The following is a 16880-nucleotide window of genomic DNA, read 5'->3' on the forward strand; positions in this document are numbered from 1 at the left end:
GGATGTGGTGCAAAGTGTGCGGATTTGCTGGGAGGACACACAAGAGGGGAAATTCGCTCTCCCGTTTTTGACAGCAAAATGACACTATTTCGTGATCCTTCAAAAAAAGGACACCCACCCCTTGACGCCCTAGTTCTCGTTGGACTAAACCAACGGGAGGGCTCTAAGATGACTCAGAGAAATGCAAGAGACGACCAGTTTTCGGCATGGAGCGACGGGGTTATGTAAGTTTTCTTGTAGTGGACAAAAGTCCTTCAACGGACGTAACAGAGCGACGGACCGTTGCAGGTGATCAACCACGTTAGATATCATTTCGCCAATGACGGCGAGATGTTCGTTGGGCCATCTGTACCACCTAACCCTGCTGTCATCCCCAATAGTCCAAAGAAAAGCTATTGCAAACGAGGGTCTTCTCGTCCCAGTGGCATGTGAGTATTGATGCAGCCTTGCGTAAGATTGCCTCACTGCACATGCACATGCATTCTCTGACATGTGTGCTCTTGTACGTACTGTGTATATGGCGAATGTGCGTCTGAAAGGATGGGATGTTTTTCGCAAAGAAAAAAACGTATGGCATCCTCAGGCAGAGGGGCAATTGAAGTGCGGGCATTGTGCAAAACGAGTGGCTGGCGACGCGTTTTTACAGAGGAGCGGAGACACCCAGGAGACACCGCCCAAAAACGAAAGCCACCTTCACCCACCCCGCGACACAGACGTCATATCGTGCTGGAATGGTGTGCCATACAGTATGAGAGTTTGCCTTTCGGGAATGGGGGGCGGAGGGCAAAGTTGGCAAAGATCAGAAAGCGCCCCGCATATTGGGCAAATGCTTCCCGTTGATGGGCCATGAGGTTTTTCCGCCTCAATAATGGAAGCTACTGGAGTCCTTGGATTCGGGAACCGTCCTGGCTCCCGGCGCACACCACCGACGCCCAACCAGCGATGCCCCTCACAAAGATCAAGGCTGCTGATTGATGAATGCGAGCTCGTTCGACAACCATGGCGCAGACAGGCTGGGGGAGAACCGCCACGAAAGATGTCAGCAATTCCCAATGTGCGCAATCCCGTGTCACTCTCGCGTGCATCCCACCCACCCCAGCGTTCGCTTCCAATCCAATGCTTCTCGCAGAGGGTTCCGCAGCCTTCCCCAAAACAGAACATACCCCCCCCCCCCCCCCCCCCCCCCCCCAGAACCCCCATATAAAAACGCACTATCCCAAGGGTCCCCTTCTTCTCCCTTCAACAACAAGTCCCAAACCAGAATTACATGCTCCGCACAACTCAGCGTCGCATCACACTCCTGCGGTCACATCTCTACACAAACCACCGTTCATACTCAACTACACAACATAGCAAGATGACTGCCGTCACACCTACCGCCACGTTCACCCTGAACAACGGACACACTATTCCCGCTGTTGGGCTCGGGACTTGTGAGTATATTGTATTTGGGTTGCGATGGGTTAAGGTGATCTAAGGATGGTGGGACTGAACTTGGGACATTTTTTTGTAGGGCAATCGAAGCCTGGAGAAGTTGGAGAGGCTGTTCTAGCTGCGATTGATGCGGGGTACACGCACATCGATGGTGCTTACGTCTGTAAGTGTTTATATCAACATTGCGCGATGCACTTTATGCGCTTGGGAGAAGATAACTTACACCGAGTCCCATCTTAACAGACGGTAACGAGAAGGAAATCGGCGAAGCGCTCAAGAAGGCCTTCACCTCCGGCAAGATCAAGCGCGAGAACCTCTTCTACACCTCCAAGCTCTGGAACACCTTCCACCAGCCCTCCAAGGTCTCCGAAGCCATCACCAAGACTCTCTCCGACCTCCAGCTCGACTACCTGGACCTGTACCTGATCCACTGGCCCGTGTCCTTCCAACCGGGCAGCGACCTCTTCCCCAAGGACAAGGACGGCAAGGTGATCACGGACCCCACCGACATCGTCGACACATGGAAGGAGTTGGAGAAATTGGTGGACGCGGGCAAAGTGCGCTCGATCGGTGTTTCCAACGCCGATGTGGCCACCCTGAAGAAGGTGATTGACAACGCCCGCATCAAGCCCGTCATCAACCAGGTCGAGCTGCACCCGTATCTCCCCCAGCCCGCGCTGCTCGAGTACGCCAAGAAGGAGAACGTACTCCTCACCGCCTACTCCCCACTCGGATCCGGTAAAGACCACTCCCCGTTGAAGGAGCAGGTCATCGTCGACATTGCCAAGAAGCACGGCAAGGACCCTGGGCAGATCTTGCTCTCCTGGGCTGTGCAGCGTGGAACTGTCGTGATTCCCAAGTCTGTCAAGGCGGAACGGATTGCGAGCAACAGGAAGATTGAGAAGTTGAGCGAGGAGGAGATTGCCCAGATTAATGGGATTAAGGAGCGTGTGAGGATTGTGGACCCGAAGGAGTTCTGGGGGCTTGATCTGTTCAAGGGTGACACTGCTGACAAGTAAAACGGTGGACATCCCACTTCATTTGTACATTTTACTGTAGCTTAGCTTATTTATAGCTTACTACCGCAATTTTGTGAACGATTGTTCCTTTTTGAATACACCACCACTCATGTCGCTCTTCCCCCGAGATGTCTTTTTCTGTAAGCCGTGCGTGGGGAAAAGGCCGTCTGGGAATAAGTGAGGGAGACGGCGCTGTATATACCCCCCTGTCTTCTTATGGTTATCCGGGGCCACGGATTTACCCCCCCCCCCCCCCCCCCCCCCCTTCTCAATACTCTGTCCATCTCACCCAGAATTTCACCCATTCGCACTTGAGTTGACCGTCCCCCAAAATCCAACGTCGCCCCCAACACCCAGAAGCTTGCATTATGCGCCTACATCTGTGCATGAAACCCGACTCTCAGATATCCAGCACAACTACACGATAAATAATAAACGCCCCCCTGTCTGTCACCCACTGATCTCACACACATCCTCTAGCCTCTCCCACCCGTCTGCATTCACGCTCCATTCCATTCGTCACCAGATGACCAAAAGAAGTGGCCAGCACGATTTGCATTGAAATGCGGGCAAACAAAAACAAAAAGGAGATTCTCGCTCCTGGGCAGGCTTGAACTGCCAACCTCTCGATTGCTAACTTGTGTTACCTTGTGTAACCCGAGTATAACAGTCGAACGCGCTAACCAATTGCGCCACAGAAGCTTTGGATGATCGCTCCTGTTTGGTTGTTTGACTTGACACTTACGATCGCAGCTTTTTTGGGACGAAGGACGAACGAGGTTTTACTTTTGGGATGGACGGTGACCAACGTGTGAGAAGCTCACTGAACGGGAGACGCGGTCCGACGTATGTATCTACGGGCGCACGATGTAGGATTGCGGGGGTTCATGGCCTGATGTATGTATGTATTTTGCTGGATCGCCAGTTCAACGTTCGTGTGGGGGTGTGGAACGCGTAGGCCATAAAGCTCAAGCATCTCGTGCAGTCCCCGGAATACGTAAAGAAACGGGCGTCTGAAAAGTTTGGGACCTGAAAACGCGTAGGCGAGGGAACCAACACCGACGAGGGTTCGCGCGCGCAGGCAACCGTTCTGAGATAGGGGTTGCGATGCACGCACGCACGCCATTACGCTTCGCGACCGGGGAGGTTCCGCCGGCCCCCGGAACATCCCCCCTCAAACCCCGCAAAACCCTCACCCACAAAAGTCTCATCGGTCTCAATCAAACAAAACCTCTGTTTCGTTTCCTGAAAATAAACAAGGGACAAAGCAACGCACAAGGGGAAGCAAGAAAAAACAAGAAAACACAACAGGAAAGGGGGCGTAATATAATTAAGGGGGGGTCGCGTTATCGTACTATTTTGATGATAAGGGGCGGGGCGGAAAGTCCGTATATTCATCCGTCTCCACATTCCCGTGGGAGGCGAGGGGGGTGGGGGGTCGTCGAAAGGGGGAGGGGGGGATCTCGGCATTCGCCATTCGACTTTTCTAGCGGGCGGGCATTCAAGCCTCGGCCTCGGCCTCACCCTCCTCCTCATCAAACTCGCCCTCCTCCTCGGCGGTCGCGTCCTGGTACTGCTGGTACTCGCTCACGAGATCATTCATGTTGCTCTCCGCCTCCGTAAACTCCATCTCGTCCATGCCCTCGCCCGTGTACCAGTGGAGGAACGCCTTTCTCCTAAACATGGCCGTGAACTGGTCCGAGATGCGCTTGAAGAGCTCCTGGATGGCGGTCGAGTTCCCGACAAAGGTGACGGCCATCTTGAGCCCCTTGGGCGGGATGTCGCAGACCGCCGTCTTGACGTTGTTGGGGATCCATTCGACAAAGTAGGACGAGTTCTTGTTTTGTACGTTGAGCATCTGCTCGTCGACTTCTTTCATCGACATGCGCCCGCGGAACATGGCCGCGACGGTTAGGTAGCGCCCGTGGCGAGGGTCCGACGCCGCCATCATGTTTTTGGCGTCAAACATCTGTTGCGTGAGTTCGGGCACCGTCAGAGCGCGGTACTGTTGGGAGCCGCGGGAGGTGAGGGGCGCGAAGCCGACCATGAAGAAGTGGAGACGCGGGAAGGGGACCATGTTCACCGCGAGCTTGCGGAGGTCGGCGTCTGTAGAGAGTTGAAGGAAAGAGAGGAGATAATGAGTAAGTATGAATGTCGACAATGGCGATGGGAACAACAACTCCCAAACAACGGGCGATACTTACTCAGCTGACCCGGGAAACGCAAGCAGGTGGTGATACCGCTCATGACAGCGGAGACGAGGTGGTTCAAGTCGCCGTAGGTGGGGGTAGTGAGCTTCAAGGTCCGGAAGCAGATGTCGTAGAGCGCCTCGTTGTCGATACAGAACGTTTCGTCAGAGTTCTCGACGAGCTGGTGGACGGACAGTGTCGCGTTGTAGGGCTCGACGACGGTGTCGGACACCTTAGGTGATGGGACCACGGAAAAGGTACACATCATACTATGGTGATGATAGTGGGGTGGAACAGCGGAAAGAGGTAAGTATCGCGACGATGATGGAAACGCACGTCAAAGCCAACCAGATCACGTAGCGAACGCGACAAGAAAAATGAAAGACTTACCGATCGGGATACTCTTCACGAATTTTAGAGATTAGCAACGTTCCCATACCAGCACCGGTACCTCCTCCCAAGGAGTGAGTGATCTGGAATCCTTGGAGACAGTCGCAAGATTCGGCTTCTTTCCGGACGACATCCAAGACCGAGTCTACGAGCTCGGCTCCCTCGGTGTAGTGTCCTTTCGCCCAGTTGTTACCGGCACCGGATTGTCCGAACACAAAGTTGTCCTATGCAGTAGAGAAGGATGATGGTGTTCAGTTGGGGGATCGATTCATGAGATTTGTGAAATTTCCTGGGGACATTGCCCAAGAAGAAAGATCAAGACTGAAAGAGGCTAGGATACTTACAGGACGGAAGAGCTGCCCAAAGGGACCAGCACGGACCGAGTCCATCGTGCCGGGCTCCAAGTCGACAAGGACGGCGCGAGGCACGTACTTGCCACCGGTCGCCTCATTGAAGTAGACGTTGATGCGCTCGAGTTGGAGGTCGGAATCACCGTGGTAAGTACCGGTGGGATCGATGCCGTGCTACAGATTGAAGAGACGGAGGAATTGAATAGACGTAAGAGGGAAGTGAGGAGAGACCAACCACGCGTCATCTTTGGAGAGAGCGAGGGCCAGAGTATCTCTGAAAAATGCTGTAAGGGATGGGATAGTTGGTATTTACCTCATCGGAGATGACCTCCCAAAACTTGGCACCAATCTAGACGCGAAAAAAAACGAGTATCGGACAAAGAATCAATCTCGGATCTCACAAAGCACAACGCCCTTACACCTAGGACGACTCATCGCAGTGAAGATAGCCGGGCCTACCTGGTTACCGCACTGTGAACGAAGTGAAATAAAAGAATCAAAGGTCAGTGTGAGGATCGCGCAGAGATTCGTGGTGTTGAGATTGCCCCGTGAAGGGCCTGGGCGTGCCACGCGTTTACATACCTGACCCGTCTGAAGATGCACAATCTCACGCATGACTGCAGCAGTATTTCGATTTCTTTGTGGTAGTGGAGTGTGGGAGTGGAGTGGGTGTGGGTGGGTGGGTGAGTGACAGGAAGGGAGGAAAGCAGATGGGGCGGGTGTTTGGGCAGCTTGCGGGGGGGGCTGCTGAGGGCTGCGGGTTTCTGCTTACGCTTCCTCCTGATTGATTGCGAAGGCGCGGACGCGTTTCGTTGCTGGCGGAGTGCGAAAAGGGGCAGCCCTCCAGACAACCGCCCGGGGTGTGACTTTTGGCTCTGATGCTTCCCCTCTCTTCCTCTTTTCCTCAAGCCCCGGTCGTCTTCCCTTCTCCTCAGTCTTCCCTGCATGCAAGCCCATCGCTCCCCTCCTCACAAGTCAATACCGTCCCTCTCGTTCCACGCAAGTTCTCCGCCCTCGACCTGTCACCCACAAATGCCAGTCCAAACAACCCCACCCCGCCCCACCCGCCAACCCCCTCCACCCTCCCTCTTCACCCTAACAGAAACAAAAGGCGACCTCTTCACCCTCTCTCCGCCCTCCGCCGCCCTCGTCCACTGCGTCTCCCAAGACCTCCACATGGGCAAGGGCATCGCCACCCACTTCAAACACCTCTTCGGTGGAGTCTCTGTTCTGAAAGCACAGAACCGTAATGTCGGCCACGTCGCGATCCTCACACCTCTCACAGCGCCCCGTGTCGAACCGCATCCCGCGGTTTATCTCATCACGAAACAAAGGTACTGTACGCCGAAGGGCGAAGCGAGCCCAGGATGACGGATCACCGTCACAGCCCCACCCTCCTTGTCGCGAGCGGAGCGGAGCAACCCATCCTCTCCATGTTGATGGTTGTTGACGGCTCGATGGCTCGATGGCTTGACATTAACGCCTCTTCTCGCCCCGCCCCCACAGATACTACGGCAAACCCACACTGGCAACCCTCCGGGCAAGTCTAGTGGACTTGCGCCGCGTCTGTGAGGAAATGGGGATCAGCGAGCTCGCGATGCCGCGGATCGGGTGTGGGCTGGACGCATTGCGGTGGGATGCGGTTGTGTCGATGTTGAAGGAGGTGTTTCAGGGAACGGAGATGAGGGTCCATGTTTTCCACATCTGAGCGTAATCTGGGAACACCAGGAGACGTTACGAGGGGGATGGGCCGTTCGTAGATGTGCTGCCCAGTTTTCCCCCAACCATGTCCAACAGTCATCACATACAGTACATCCCGCCCGCCGACGTATTCACCTCCCTGCTTTCTATTATCGAACCACTATACCACGTTTGTCTTTGTATCGATAGCCAATCTAATGCAGTAAGGCAGATAGCGGTTTGTTTCTGACTGAATTTTTATTCAAAATAGGATATGAACTACGGGCCATTCCTTTCAGACAGGTCGCACGACCATCCCATCCACTCACTCATGCGGCGATGCGCACTAACACTAAGGAACATTAAACACTAAAAGAGCTACCTCTACTCTAATCTCTAAAAAGTCCTACCTCAACAACCCTTCCAACCTCACCACCCTAAACCCCCCCCCCCCCCCCCCCTACTCCCTATAATCCCCCTCCCCACCCCCACCCCTCCTCATCCTCATCCCCCACTTCCTCAAATCCATATTCACATCCCCACTCACCTCCCTCACCAGCTTATCCATCTCCCTCTGTCTGAACCGATCCCACTTCCTCCGGTCCGTCAGCACAAAATGGCGCTGCAGCACCGCGTCGCGGGAGAGTGCCATCTTCGTGAGCGGGGAGAGGGGCAGCGTGATGGATGCGAGCCGTTCGCGGGCGTCGTGTTCTTGGATTTCGCCCAGGGTTACTTCCGTGAGGGTGTGGATTGTCATGGGGGACGGGAGGGTGCGGGGGGTTGATGATGATGATGATCCAGTTGTTGGGGGGGCGGGGGTGTCGGCGGTTGCGGGTGATGACGGTGCGACAGCGGTAGTCGTCGTCGCAGTCACGGTACTGACATTATTATCCGACTCAACCTCGCCCCCATTCCACATAATCTGCTCCCCAAAATACTCCCCGGGCGAAATATATCCCAAAAAAATCGCAATACAGCACGGCCCTTCAACTTGTGCGTCTTCAAGTAAACCCGAGTCCGTCCGAGCGCGGACGGCGTGAGGTGGCCGGATTTTCGCGTGGCGGTGCAGGTGTAGTTTGATGGCTTCTTCCGTGGTGACTTCGAGGTGGGTGAAGGCGGCGAGGACGCCGGATTTGAGGAATGAGATTTTGGAGACTGTTGCGCCCTGTTTGAGGACGTAGGTGCCTTTGGGGTAGCGGACTACTGCCATTGCCTGGGTGCAGAATGAAACAAAGGAAAACGGGAATGGTGAGTAGCATAATCACCCACGAGGGTAACGTGAGTTGTGTCTTACGTTTGCGATGAGGTTTACTTCGCGTTCGTCGGTAATTCCAACGTATCGGCGGAGGTACAGGATTCGTTCCTGCCGTTCCTTTTCGTGCACGAATCTAGAAAGGAGTACATTTAAGTCTCAAGTCCAACCACTCAAAAACATAAAGATTACGTCATAATCCTTCACGAAATCTCACCGAACAACCCTAAGATAATCCGCCTTTTCAATCTTCAACAACACGCACGAAGTCACCGTCTTGATCGTAGCCGAGCGCACCGTAATATGCGAAAGCGCAAGCTCCCCGAACCCCGCGCCCGCCTCCAAACTCTTCAACACAATACTCTGCCTCACGACATCCACCACATCCATCTCCGCCAACGCATTCCCCTCCGCATCATTCGCATTCTTCAGACCTTTCGTTCCGCCTTTCAGGACAAGGATGTCCACCGTGCCTTCGAGGATGACGAACCAGCTGGACCCGATGTCGCCCTGCCGGAAGACGGTGCGATTTTGTTCCATTAGGACGGGGTGGATGACGCCTAGGAGTTGGGTCATGGTGAAGTCGGACATGGCGCTGAAGGCTTTGAGAGTGCGGAGACCGGCGAACAGGCGCTTGACTTCGTCGGGGGTGCGTTGGGTTTCGGGTTTGTTGAGGATGCTGACGATTTCGGGCACGGTGGGGGTGAGGTTGGTTGCGGAACCTGATGTGGGGCGCTTTTCGAGTGACTTGCTTGAGTGAGGCCTTTTGACGGTAGTTTTATCGCGCTTCGCTTTCGTTCTAGCGTTGTTATGATCTTTGGAAGTCTGCAAACTCCTTTCCAGCCCCATCTGCTGCGATCTGCTCGTCGCTGCCACCTTCGCGAGAGAGGGAATCACGACCTGTTCCGGCCCTTTCACGGTCCGCTGCCGCTTCTGACTCAGCGCTGCGATGTTCACCGGCGGAGGGGTCCGCAGCTCCTTCATGAAATCCCGCAGCCGGGCGAGGAACTCGGCATGTTTATCTTCTACCGGCGGCAACCCAACGACGTTCCTCGAGCTCGACTCCATCCCCGTGTCCTCCGCCTCCATATCCACCGGATTGATCAACGGGACCTTCTGTGCGGACGTGTGACCCCAGATCGTATCCGCTATCTCACACAACCGTTTCACTTCGACGGCTCGTTTGCGACGAGACATGCGCGGAGATGCGAGGTCCCGTTGTCGAAGCTCGGCACAGTCGTGCGTCCTGTGAGCCTAACCAATCCGAATCATGTTGTTATTGTTTGATTGCCATTCTCAGCTCTGAGCGACGGTCCCACCTTATGGCATTTCGTATCCACCGGCGGCAAATGTATTTCGCTCATTTCAGCCGCTGTTGCGTCGTCCGACAAGTTCGGGGGTTCCTGTTCTATCCAACACAATTGCACTAAGTATGTATGAATACCCCTACGTGGCGGTCACATCTCTTCGTCTCCTGTCATCTTCAAATTCAGGTCCGCCCATTGAAAGACATATACAGCGCATTGCTCAAAGGAAGGATGAGCCCCAGCCACTCCTTACCCTTCAGGTGCGTCTCCAATAAAGTAAACCGTGCGTGGGAAAACGTGTGAGATTCGGTGGTGTGTGAATAAATTTCGAAAGTATAGTTGTTCTTTTCGGGGTTTCTGGAGTTGCTGAACGGGAGAGAGCGATACGAGATGGGCGGTTTGCCCCTCTTCTTGAATTGGGTGGAAAGCCTGGAGCGAGGTACGATGCAATTCTGGATGCAATTGGGAGTTATCTTCAGCTGAGGATTTCGGGAAAATGGCCCTTTCGTGGCGTCTTGGGGGATTCCCCACGGCCAGCCGGCAGTATGGACCAAGTATGGACAGACGGACAGACAGACGTCCTGGTTTCCTACGAGCAAGCAAGGGAAGCCATACTGTATGTAGGGCCTCTGTGCTCGCATCGCTCGCAACCCCTCGTCACCACAGTCATCGTCGTCGCAGATATCATGATTCATGATGGTCCTGCCTGCGTCGCCAAATGCACCGCAAACGGCCAACAGCTTCTTGCCGGTACAACAAGGCCGCTCGCCGCTCAGGACTCAGGAGGCCGCTACATATACAGAGTAGGTGACCAGGTCAGTACGGTACCTACCTACATACTACCAGATGCCCTGCCAGGTGCCTTGCCAATGTTGGCATGCTGCCCGAAACGGTCGTCTCATCTTTCGGTTGACCTCTCGATATGTAACGACGACCAAGTGCTACTGATTCTTCTTATGCCGTTCAACAAAGCAACATAGAATATCACACAAGCACTGAACGATTACTCCATATTTCAGCAAGTTTTGACCTCATTTCTGCGACCCCTACTCATATTACCAGCCATGACCGTCGACTATACCGCCTTCGAGACCCTCCATGCCCGCATCCTCACCCTAGAGTCCGCCACACGGGATTTACCAGCCCTATCCGCCCGCCTGTCTACGCTCGAAATTGAGCTCTCATCAAAAGCCTACACCTCCAAAACAGCAGCTGATCTAGCAGCATCGATCGGCAAAAGCGTCGACAAGCTCGAAGACAATCTCTCGCTTAAATCCATCTCGGCGGCGCTGACCGGAAACAAGAAGCAAAAGCTGGAGAAGGAGCGCGAAGACCTCGTCCATGTTCGCGAAGTGGCACTCAGGGAGGCGGAAGCGATGCGGGCGGTCGAGGTGCAGCTGCCCGGTGTCAGGCAGCAGCACACCGCGATGGAGGCGGCCGCGCGGGAGTTGGAGACGCTCCGAAAACAGGAAACGCAGTTGCTGGAGCAGTGGTTCAGCGGGCCGATCGTAGACCCCGAGGAGGCACTGTTGAAGGCCGCGTTGGCCACGGCGACATCTGCGCTGGCTGGTCCGACGACCGAGCTAGCGACCATGAACGCCGTGTCTAAACTCGTGGATCAGGGATACTGGGCACTCGACAAGGCGATGAAGTACATGGGCCGCAAGCGGTGCGACGACGGCATGTGGATCGGCATCGACCCCATCATGGTCCGCCTCCAGGACTCGGTCAAGATCGCGAATGAAGCGATCGAGAAAGCCAACACCGCGCTCGTGCGCGCTCAGCACATGTTGGACGAGTCGCCTTCCGTCTTGCTGGTCTCAAAAACCAACACTTCCCTCCTCCCACCCCTCCCTCTCCCCCTGTTCGGCGCCGACGTCACATCACGCGTAGCAGACGACCTCTTCAGATCCCCGGGGGTGCCCAGCGCCATGAAGGCTGAGGACGTTTACAAGTTCGCAGTCGCTATGCAGCCCGTTGTGGACCAGGTGCAAACGGCCGACGGGATTCTGAAGGATCGGACTGAGGAGCTGGAGAAAAGGAAGGGCAAGCTGCGGGAGGAGGCTGGTGCCGCGGCGAGGGAGTTGTATGAGGCCCGCGTGCGGCTTTTGCAAGAGCGTGTGCTGCAGACGTAAGTTGGTGTGTAGGATAGGTGTTTTTTGTTGGGGAGAGTAGGTCGTCTGAAAACCGCTAAGGAGGTCGAAGGCACACTGAAAAGGGTGCGAATCGCACTGGGAAAAGTGGGCCAACAAGTCGTGGCGTTCGATGAGGCACCTTGGACAACCATGGGAGATATAGTTCGCATAGTTCACCCGAGATAGGCGCGGGGTACAGTGTAATTTCAAACTCCGAGACACCCGAACGACAGCTCAGATTGGGCTATTCTGTCGCTGAGTTTATTATGGGGAACTGGGCTGCGGGGTCATTCCCATTCCCTCAAGCCTTGTATATATATATGCCAGACCAAGGCATGCCACTAAATTGTTCGCAAACGCAATGGTGGCAAAAAGCTATGCCAATCTTCGAAATTACCTCCGGCTGCCTCTCTGCCGCAGGAAATTGCCAAAATAACTGTGATCGAACTAGCGTTCATTCCACATCGGCTACTCTACCATCTCGGGGTGTATCATGTATCAGACATATGTATGCCGTTCTGACTATCCGAGTATCTCTTCGTGGTTACCGCGCCGTGGTGCGCTTCTACGACGACATCGCCGCGTCCTTATCCCCTTCAATCAAAAATGTCAAAAATAGCCTGCTGGTCCTTATAATTGTTATCCACGACATTGACGAGGAACCAGGACTCCGCGACGGTCGTGATCAGGTCGTGCGAGGGTGTTGAAGGGGTGTAGAGGTTTGCCCATTTTTGCCAGAGTTCGAAGGCTTCGTCCTGTAATTGAGAGCGGGGGTCAGTAAACTGTGTGCGGCGAGGTTTTTGCTTTTGACGTTACCTTCCAGGCGATGAAGCTGGCCGAGTCGACGATGGTGGGTTGTACGATTTCTTGGCCGGGGAAGACGCCCCATGTTACGGCGTTGGGGGAGTCGCCTTGTGTGTTTGTGCGGAGGTCGCCCTATTTGTTGCGAAAACAGAGTTTGTTCAGTATCGTCCAAGCGGCATCTGAAAAGAGTTATGTACATCACCCCGAACAGTTACCTGCTTATTTACGGCATAATACGTAACGAACGGATACCCCGCAATCTTCTTCACCAGCCTATCCAGCTCCTCAGGCCCCACAAAAAACTCCAAATACGCCTTCTGGTACACAAATCCGTTTTTGGGTCCCCAACCAAACACGGGATGCGACGACGGCGCGCCGTCCACCGCGGGCTGCGAGTTTATCGTCAGGTAGCCCTTGGTGTTGATATCCACAAGCCGGGATCGGATGACGTCGGATTCGGCTATTAAGGGCCCGTCGCACCAGGGGAGGACGTTGAGCTCGTTTGTGCAGTAGGCGCGGAAAAGCTCGTAGAGGTCGGGGAGGGTGCTGGGGTGTTTCCAAAGGGAGAGGCATTCGGAGGCGGAGTGTTTGAGGTTGAAGCCGTAGCCGTCCAGTTCGCCAAAGGCTTTTGTTGTAAGAAGGGGAGGTGTAAATGGGCGTGCTCTTTCGGTAGCGACATGCAAATACGAATACCGCAGTCACTAACCTGGCGACCTCGCATCCCCCCACCGCCCGTTCGGAAAATCGTCCCACGCTTCCGTCCGCAAGATGTAGCTGCGTATGCGGTTCTTCCAGAAGATAGGCCGCACGTTCTCCTTTTCGCGGTTCCGCGCCAATGACTGGACATCGACGATAGCAAGCTTTGTTGGTCAGTACAAACCGGCGAACGAGAAAGTAGAAAGACAAGGAAGGGGCGGGGCGATTTTGAGGCCGTTGTGCGTGTATCAACGAAACGGGGACGATGGCTTACCGGGTTCCACGGTAACGGCCGCACCTGGTCAATCGGCGCGACAAACTGCAACCCTTCCAAGATAAGCCGCGTCGACCGCTCCAGATTGAGGGTATAGAAATGGAACCCGCGGATCCCACTCTCCTTCATCTTATTGCACATATCGATCGCTAACCGGATCCCATAGTCCTTCACGGCCCTGTCGTCGTCCTTGATCGGTTCCAGGTCCCGTAAGATGTGGTCGGGGACGTAGGTCTTGCAGAGCGATGTCATGCGGTTGAAGCCGCCGTAGTTTTGGATGGGCATGATGCCGGGGAGGATCGGGGCTGTGATGCCGAGGTCAAGGGCCTTTTTGTACCAGGTGATGAACAGGTCTACGTCGTAGAAGAGCTGAGTGACGACGTAATCGGCGCCCGCTTCGATCTTGCGTTTGAGGTGCCGTAGGTCTTCTTCTGGGTCTGGGTTATCCGTATGACCTTCCGGGTAGGCTGGAAAGGAACGATCGTCAGCAGTATACTCTTCACCAACTGCATTCGAAGATGGGACATACCTGCCACCCCAATACAAAAGTAATCCCCATACTCATGCCTGATATACTTCACAAGATCAATCGCATACGAGAATCCTGTCTCGACCTTTGTCCACGTCTCCTGCCCTCGCGGTGGATCCCCTCTCAGCGCAAGGATGTTCTGTATCCCGGCAGCCTTCGCATCCTTTAGCGCGATGTCGATCTTTTCCCGGGGCATGTTTGTGCACGTCCTGTTCGCTGGAGTCATCAGCCGACGACGGGTGGATGGCAACTATCCGACAAAGCCCAACACTCACAAATGCATACAAGTCTCCAGCCCATATACCGCCTGCGCGGTCGTGCACACTTGCATAGTCACATCCGAGCTGCTCCCGCCAGCGTTCCAAGTCACGTCGACGAACTCTGGGCCCAGTTGGTACATGCGCTCCTGTTCATCCAAACAAACAAAGCATCAGAATGGGCTGCCTGGCTCTTGGCTGGAGCCATGGCTGACCCACCATGCGGTCATATAGATTGATCACACCGGCTTCAGTTTTCGGTGGGAAGTATTCGAAGGACTAGGGGGAGGGTGGGAATGGGTCATGTTTGGGCTGGATGAAGACAGGCATCGGGCAGACGATCGCCGGAACTTACCCAGAAGCACCTGTCCTCGGCTATCCATGAGGAAATGAGAGAGCGAGCGTTAGTACGCGCCCAGATACTAGACTGGGAGTTGGGCCGCTCAATAGGGGTCGCTGTGCTTGAGCAATGCTCGAACGTGGCTGCGCCGTAGGCCCTGTCTCCAAAGCTTGGGTGTGGCACATTGCGAGTGGTGGGCGGAAGCATCCTGCTGCTTACCTGTTGCCTTTGCTATCTTGTCGGTGATCTTCATGGTAGCTTTGGCGACGAGGTTTGCGACGAAGTGTGTTTGTGAAGCGGGCTATAAAAGTCAGGGGGGGTGGGGGGCAGTTGGGTGGGGGGGGGGGGGGGGAGTTGGGAAGTTTGGCGCACGAACATCGACGCGTGAGGGGAAAGGGAGATGAGATGATGCTGAGAGAGAGGGACCCCAAGACAGCCCCAGGAGCCGCCAGCGACAACACTACATAGACACCCTCCAAACAACATACTGTACACTATACACTCAAATGTCACATAGAACTTTGTGGCGCTGATGTCTGATGTCTGATGTAGATATATGCAGATAGTTCTTGATTGCTATGTTCAGTATGTACACTGCCATGGCAGTCTATAATCCCGGTCGTGGTCCAACTACCGGCTCTTACTCTGCAAAAACTCCACCACCTTCTGCAAAGCCTTATACCGATGACTAATAGTATTCTTCACCTCCTTCGTCAACTCCGCATAAGTCTCCCCAAACCCATCCGGCTGAAAAACCGCATCCCACCCAAAATCCGTCGGCCCCTTCGCCGGCACAATCGTCCCCCTCGTCCTCCCCTCAAAAACCACCGGCTCCTGCCCAGGCTCACAGTACGCAAACGTGCACACCGCATCCGCCGACTTATCCTCAAACCCCGCCAGCATCCTGTTCAGCCCATCGTGGCCCACCCCCTCCATGAACCACTTGATGTACGGCCCGGGCAGGTCGTTGAGGGCTTTGAAGCAGAGGGAGGTATCTTCGGTGAGCACAGGTGTGTTGAGCAGCGCGCAGGCGTGCCGCGCTTTTTCGCGCGAGACCGTTTGCGTTGTGCCTTGGAGTTCCGGGAGGTCGAGCTTGTGGTTGGTGACAGTGAGCCCGGTGGGGGAGAGGATGGCTTGCACTTCGAGCAGTTTGTTGGCGTTGCCGGTTACAAAGACTAGGGGTTCTTGGGCGGACATGGTGTTTGGCGTCGGTGTGTTGTGAATGGTTTTGTTTCGGACGGTAGTTGTCTGAGGGGTTGAGAGCCAGTCAGACACCAATAAAGCTGGTTATCCCCCGTACTAAGTCAGTGAACCCCACGTTCGTGTACGCCACGGACACCGGCGACGACGGCGACAATGACGGCGGCAGCTCATCATCATCATCCTTATGGTACGGGGATTGGAGCCCTACTCTAGAACTCTCATAATACCTAGTGGTGCCGACGGCAGCCATTCTAAGGGGCACAGACGCGATCACTGCATTTAGATACTCACCGGTCGTCGGCCAGATCTCCTGGACAACTGACGAACGTCAGTCAGTTCAGCTTCAGAAGGCCGCAACTTAGCTGGTCTCCCGGTGGGTTTTTTGGACTGGTAGGAGGTTGGGTCGCCTGGTGCGTCGTCACGAAACCTCTTTATGGTCCTATAAACGGCCATAGTGGAAACTTGCTCCATTGCGGCAATCTCAACCTTGTTTTTTCCTGCCCGGTGCAAGGCAAGTATGGCTGATCTCTTCTGGGGGGTCAGTGCTCTTCCCATTGTGGGCTGGTGTGGTTGACGAGTGCTGGCGTTGTCAAAAAGTTGGAAGATTGAAGATTGCCGACATTGCCCGTCCACGAGCGTCCGCGCGAAATAACTTACATACAGTTAAGTGTCATGGGATTAGGGTTGGGGATTAGGGTTATCACCGGGTTAGGGTTGTGAGGTTGGGGATTAGGGTTGGTAAACCCTAACCGGGTTATATCCCATGACAGTTAGGGTCACATGCGCGAGTAACAGTCCACGGATCTAGAGTCTTTTCTGGAGGCGGCAACGCCGCCGTGGCCAGCCTTGTACAGTAGTTGTCAGGGACTCAGGGAGGGCAATTGCGGGTTGAAAGGGTTTGAGGGGAAGTGTGAGCAAGGTGAGAAAGACGGTGGGGCAAGTCTGGCAAACGCTGGACATGCACGCGTTCTGTGGCTCTTCTCAAAACGCACCCCAAATCCCAACTCACGCGAAAGAGGCA

At 54.8% G+C, this 16880-nt stretch overlaps 7 protein-coding genes and 1 non-coding gene across 8 annotated transcripts; 3 read left to right on the forward strand and 5 right to left on the reverse strand.

Annotated features, from left to right (window-relative positions):
• Window positions 1-1166: 1166 nt before the first annotated feature.
• Window positions 1167-2699, forward strand: EV422DRAFT_526839 (NADP-dependent oxidoreductase domain-containing protein). Its single transcript, XM_053070175.1, has 3 exons — window positions 1167-1433; window positions 1514-1597; window positions 1678-2699. Exons 1-3 carry the CDS (start codon window positions 1268-1270, stop codon window positions 2451-2453), a joined length of 1026 nt encoding a protein of 341 aa, XP_052926248.1. The 5' UTR covers window positions 1167-1267; the 3' UTR covers window positions 2454-2699.
• A 349-nt stretch (window positions 2700-3048) lies between these two features.
• Window positions 3049-3155, reverse strand: EV422DRAFT_t68. The gene has a single exon. It is a non-coding gene; the product is annotated as a tRNA-Asn (tRNA).
• Window positions 3156-3809: 654 nt separating this feature from the next.
• EV422DRAFT_430739 (beta-tubulin) lies at window positions 3810-6124 on the reverse strand. The gene is made up of 7 exons (XM_053067168.1): window positions 5965-6124; window positions 5842-5853; window positions 5696-5731; window positions 5377-5556; window positions 5033-5256; window positions 4658-4911; window positions 3810-4559 (listed from the first exon to the last, which is right to left on the reverse strand). The coding sequence occupies exons 1-7, from the start codon at window positions 5995-5997 to the stop codon at window positions 3955-3957; spliced, it is 1344 nt and encodes a 447-aa protein (XP_052926249.1). The 5' UTR covers window positions 5998-6124; the 3' UTR covers window positions 3810-3954.
• Window positions 6125-6446: 322 nt separating this feature from the next.
• Window positions 6447-7510, forward strand: EV422DRAFT_526846 (uncharacterized protein). Its single transcript, XM_053070176.1, has 2 exons — window positions 6447-6716; window positions 6889-7510. The coding sequence occupies exons 1-2, from the start codon at window positions 6559-6561 to the stop codon at window positions 7088-7090; spliced, it is 360 nt and encodes a 119-aa protein (XP_052926250.1). The 5' UTR covers window positions 6447-6558; the 3' UTR covers window positions 7091-7510.
• Window positions 7511-7522: 12 nt separating this feature from the next.
• EV422DRAFT_566842 (uncharacterized protein) lies at window positions 7523-9511 on the reverse strand (the record flags this gene model as incomplete). The annotated part of the gene is made up of 3 exons (XM_053072480.1): window positions 7523-8275; window positions 8357-8450; window positions 8532-9511. 3 exons carry the CDS (start codon window positions 9509-9511, stop codon window positions 7523-7525), a joined length of 1827 nt encoding a protein of 608 aa, XP_052926251.1.
• A 609-nt stretch (window positions 9512-10120) lies between these two features.
• On the forward strand, window positions 10121-11929 carry EV422DRAFT_430911 (uncharacterized protein). The gene is made up of 3 exons (XM_053067170.1): window positions 10121-10436; window positions 10641-11752; window positions 11817-11929. Exons 1-3 carry the CDS (start codon window positions 10167-10169, stop codon window positions 11833-11835), a joined length of 1401 nt encoding a protein of 466 aa, XP_052926252.1. The 5' UTR covers window positions 10121-10166; the 3' UTR covers window positions 11836-11929.
• Window positions 11930-12054: 125 nt separating this feature from the next.
• EV422DRAFT_430800 (methylenetetrahydrofolate reductase-domain-containing protein) lies at window positions 12055-14979 on the reverse strand. The gene is made up of 10 exons (XM_053067169.1): window positions 14876-14979; window positions 14672-14691; window positions 14536-14595; window positions 14335-14465; window positions 14060-14268; window positions 13531-13997; window positions 13267-13399; window positions 12776-13185; window positions 12573-12692; window positions 12055-12511 (listed from the first exon to the last, which is right to left on the reverse strand). The coding sequence occupies exons 1-10, from the start codon at window positions 14907-14909 to the stop codon at window positions 12353-12355; spliced, it is 1743 nt and encodes a 580-aa protein (XP_052926253.1). The 5' UTR covers window positions 14910-14979; the 3' UTR covers window positions 12055-12352.
• Window positions 14980-15057: 78 nt separating this feature from the next.
• Window positions 15058-16754, reverse strand: EV422DRAFT_586596 (inosine triphosphate pyrophosphatase-like protein). The gene is made up of 3 exons (XM_053073466.1): window positions 16668-16754; window positions 16151-16521; window positions 15058-15904 (listed from the first exon to the last, which is right to left on the reverse strand). The coding sequence occupies exons 2-3, from the start codon at window positions 16412-16414 to the stop codon at window positions 15287-15289; spliced, it is 882 nt and encodes a 293-aa protein (XP_052926254.1). The 5' UTR covers window positions 16415-16521; window positions 16668-16754; the 3' UTR covers window positions 15058-15286.
• Window positions 16755-16880: the final 126 nt, after the last annotated feature.

This window comes from Fimicolochytrium jonesii, assembly GCF_025526975.1.
Source record: "Fimicolochytrium jonesii strain JEL569 chromosome Unknown EV422scaffold_9, whole genome shotgun sequence".
NCBI classification, from domain to species: domain Eukaryota; kingdom Fungi; phylum Chytridiomycota; class Chytridiomycetes; order Spizellomycetales; family Powellomycetaceae; genus Fimicolochytrium; species Fimicolochytrium jonesii.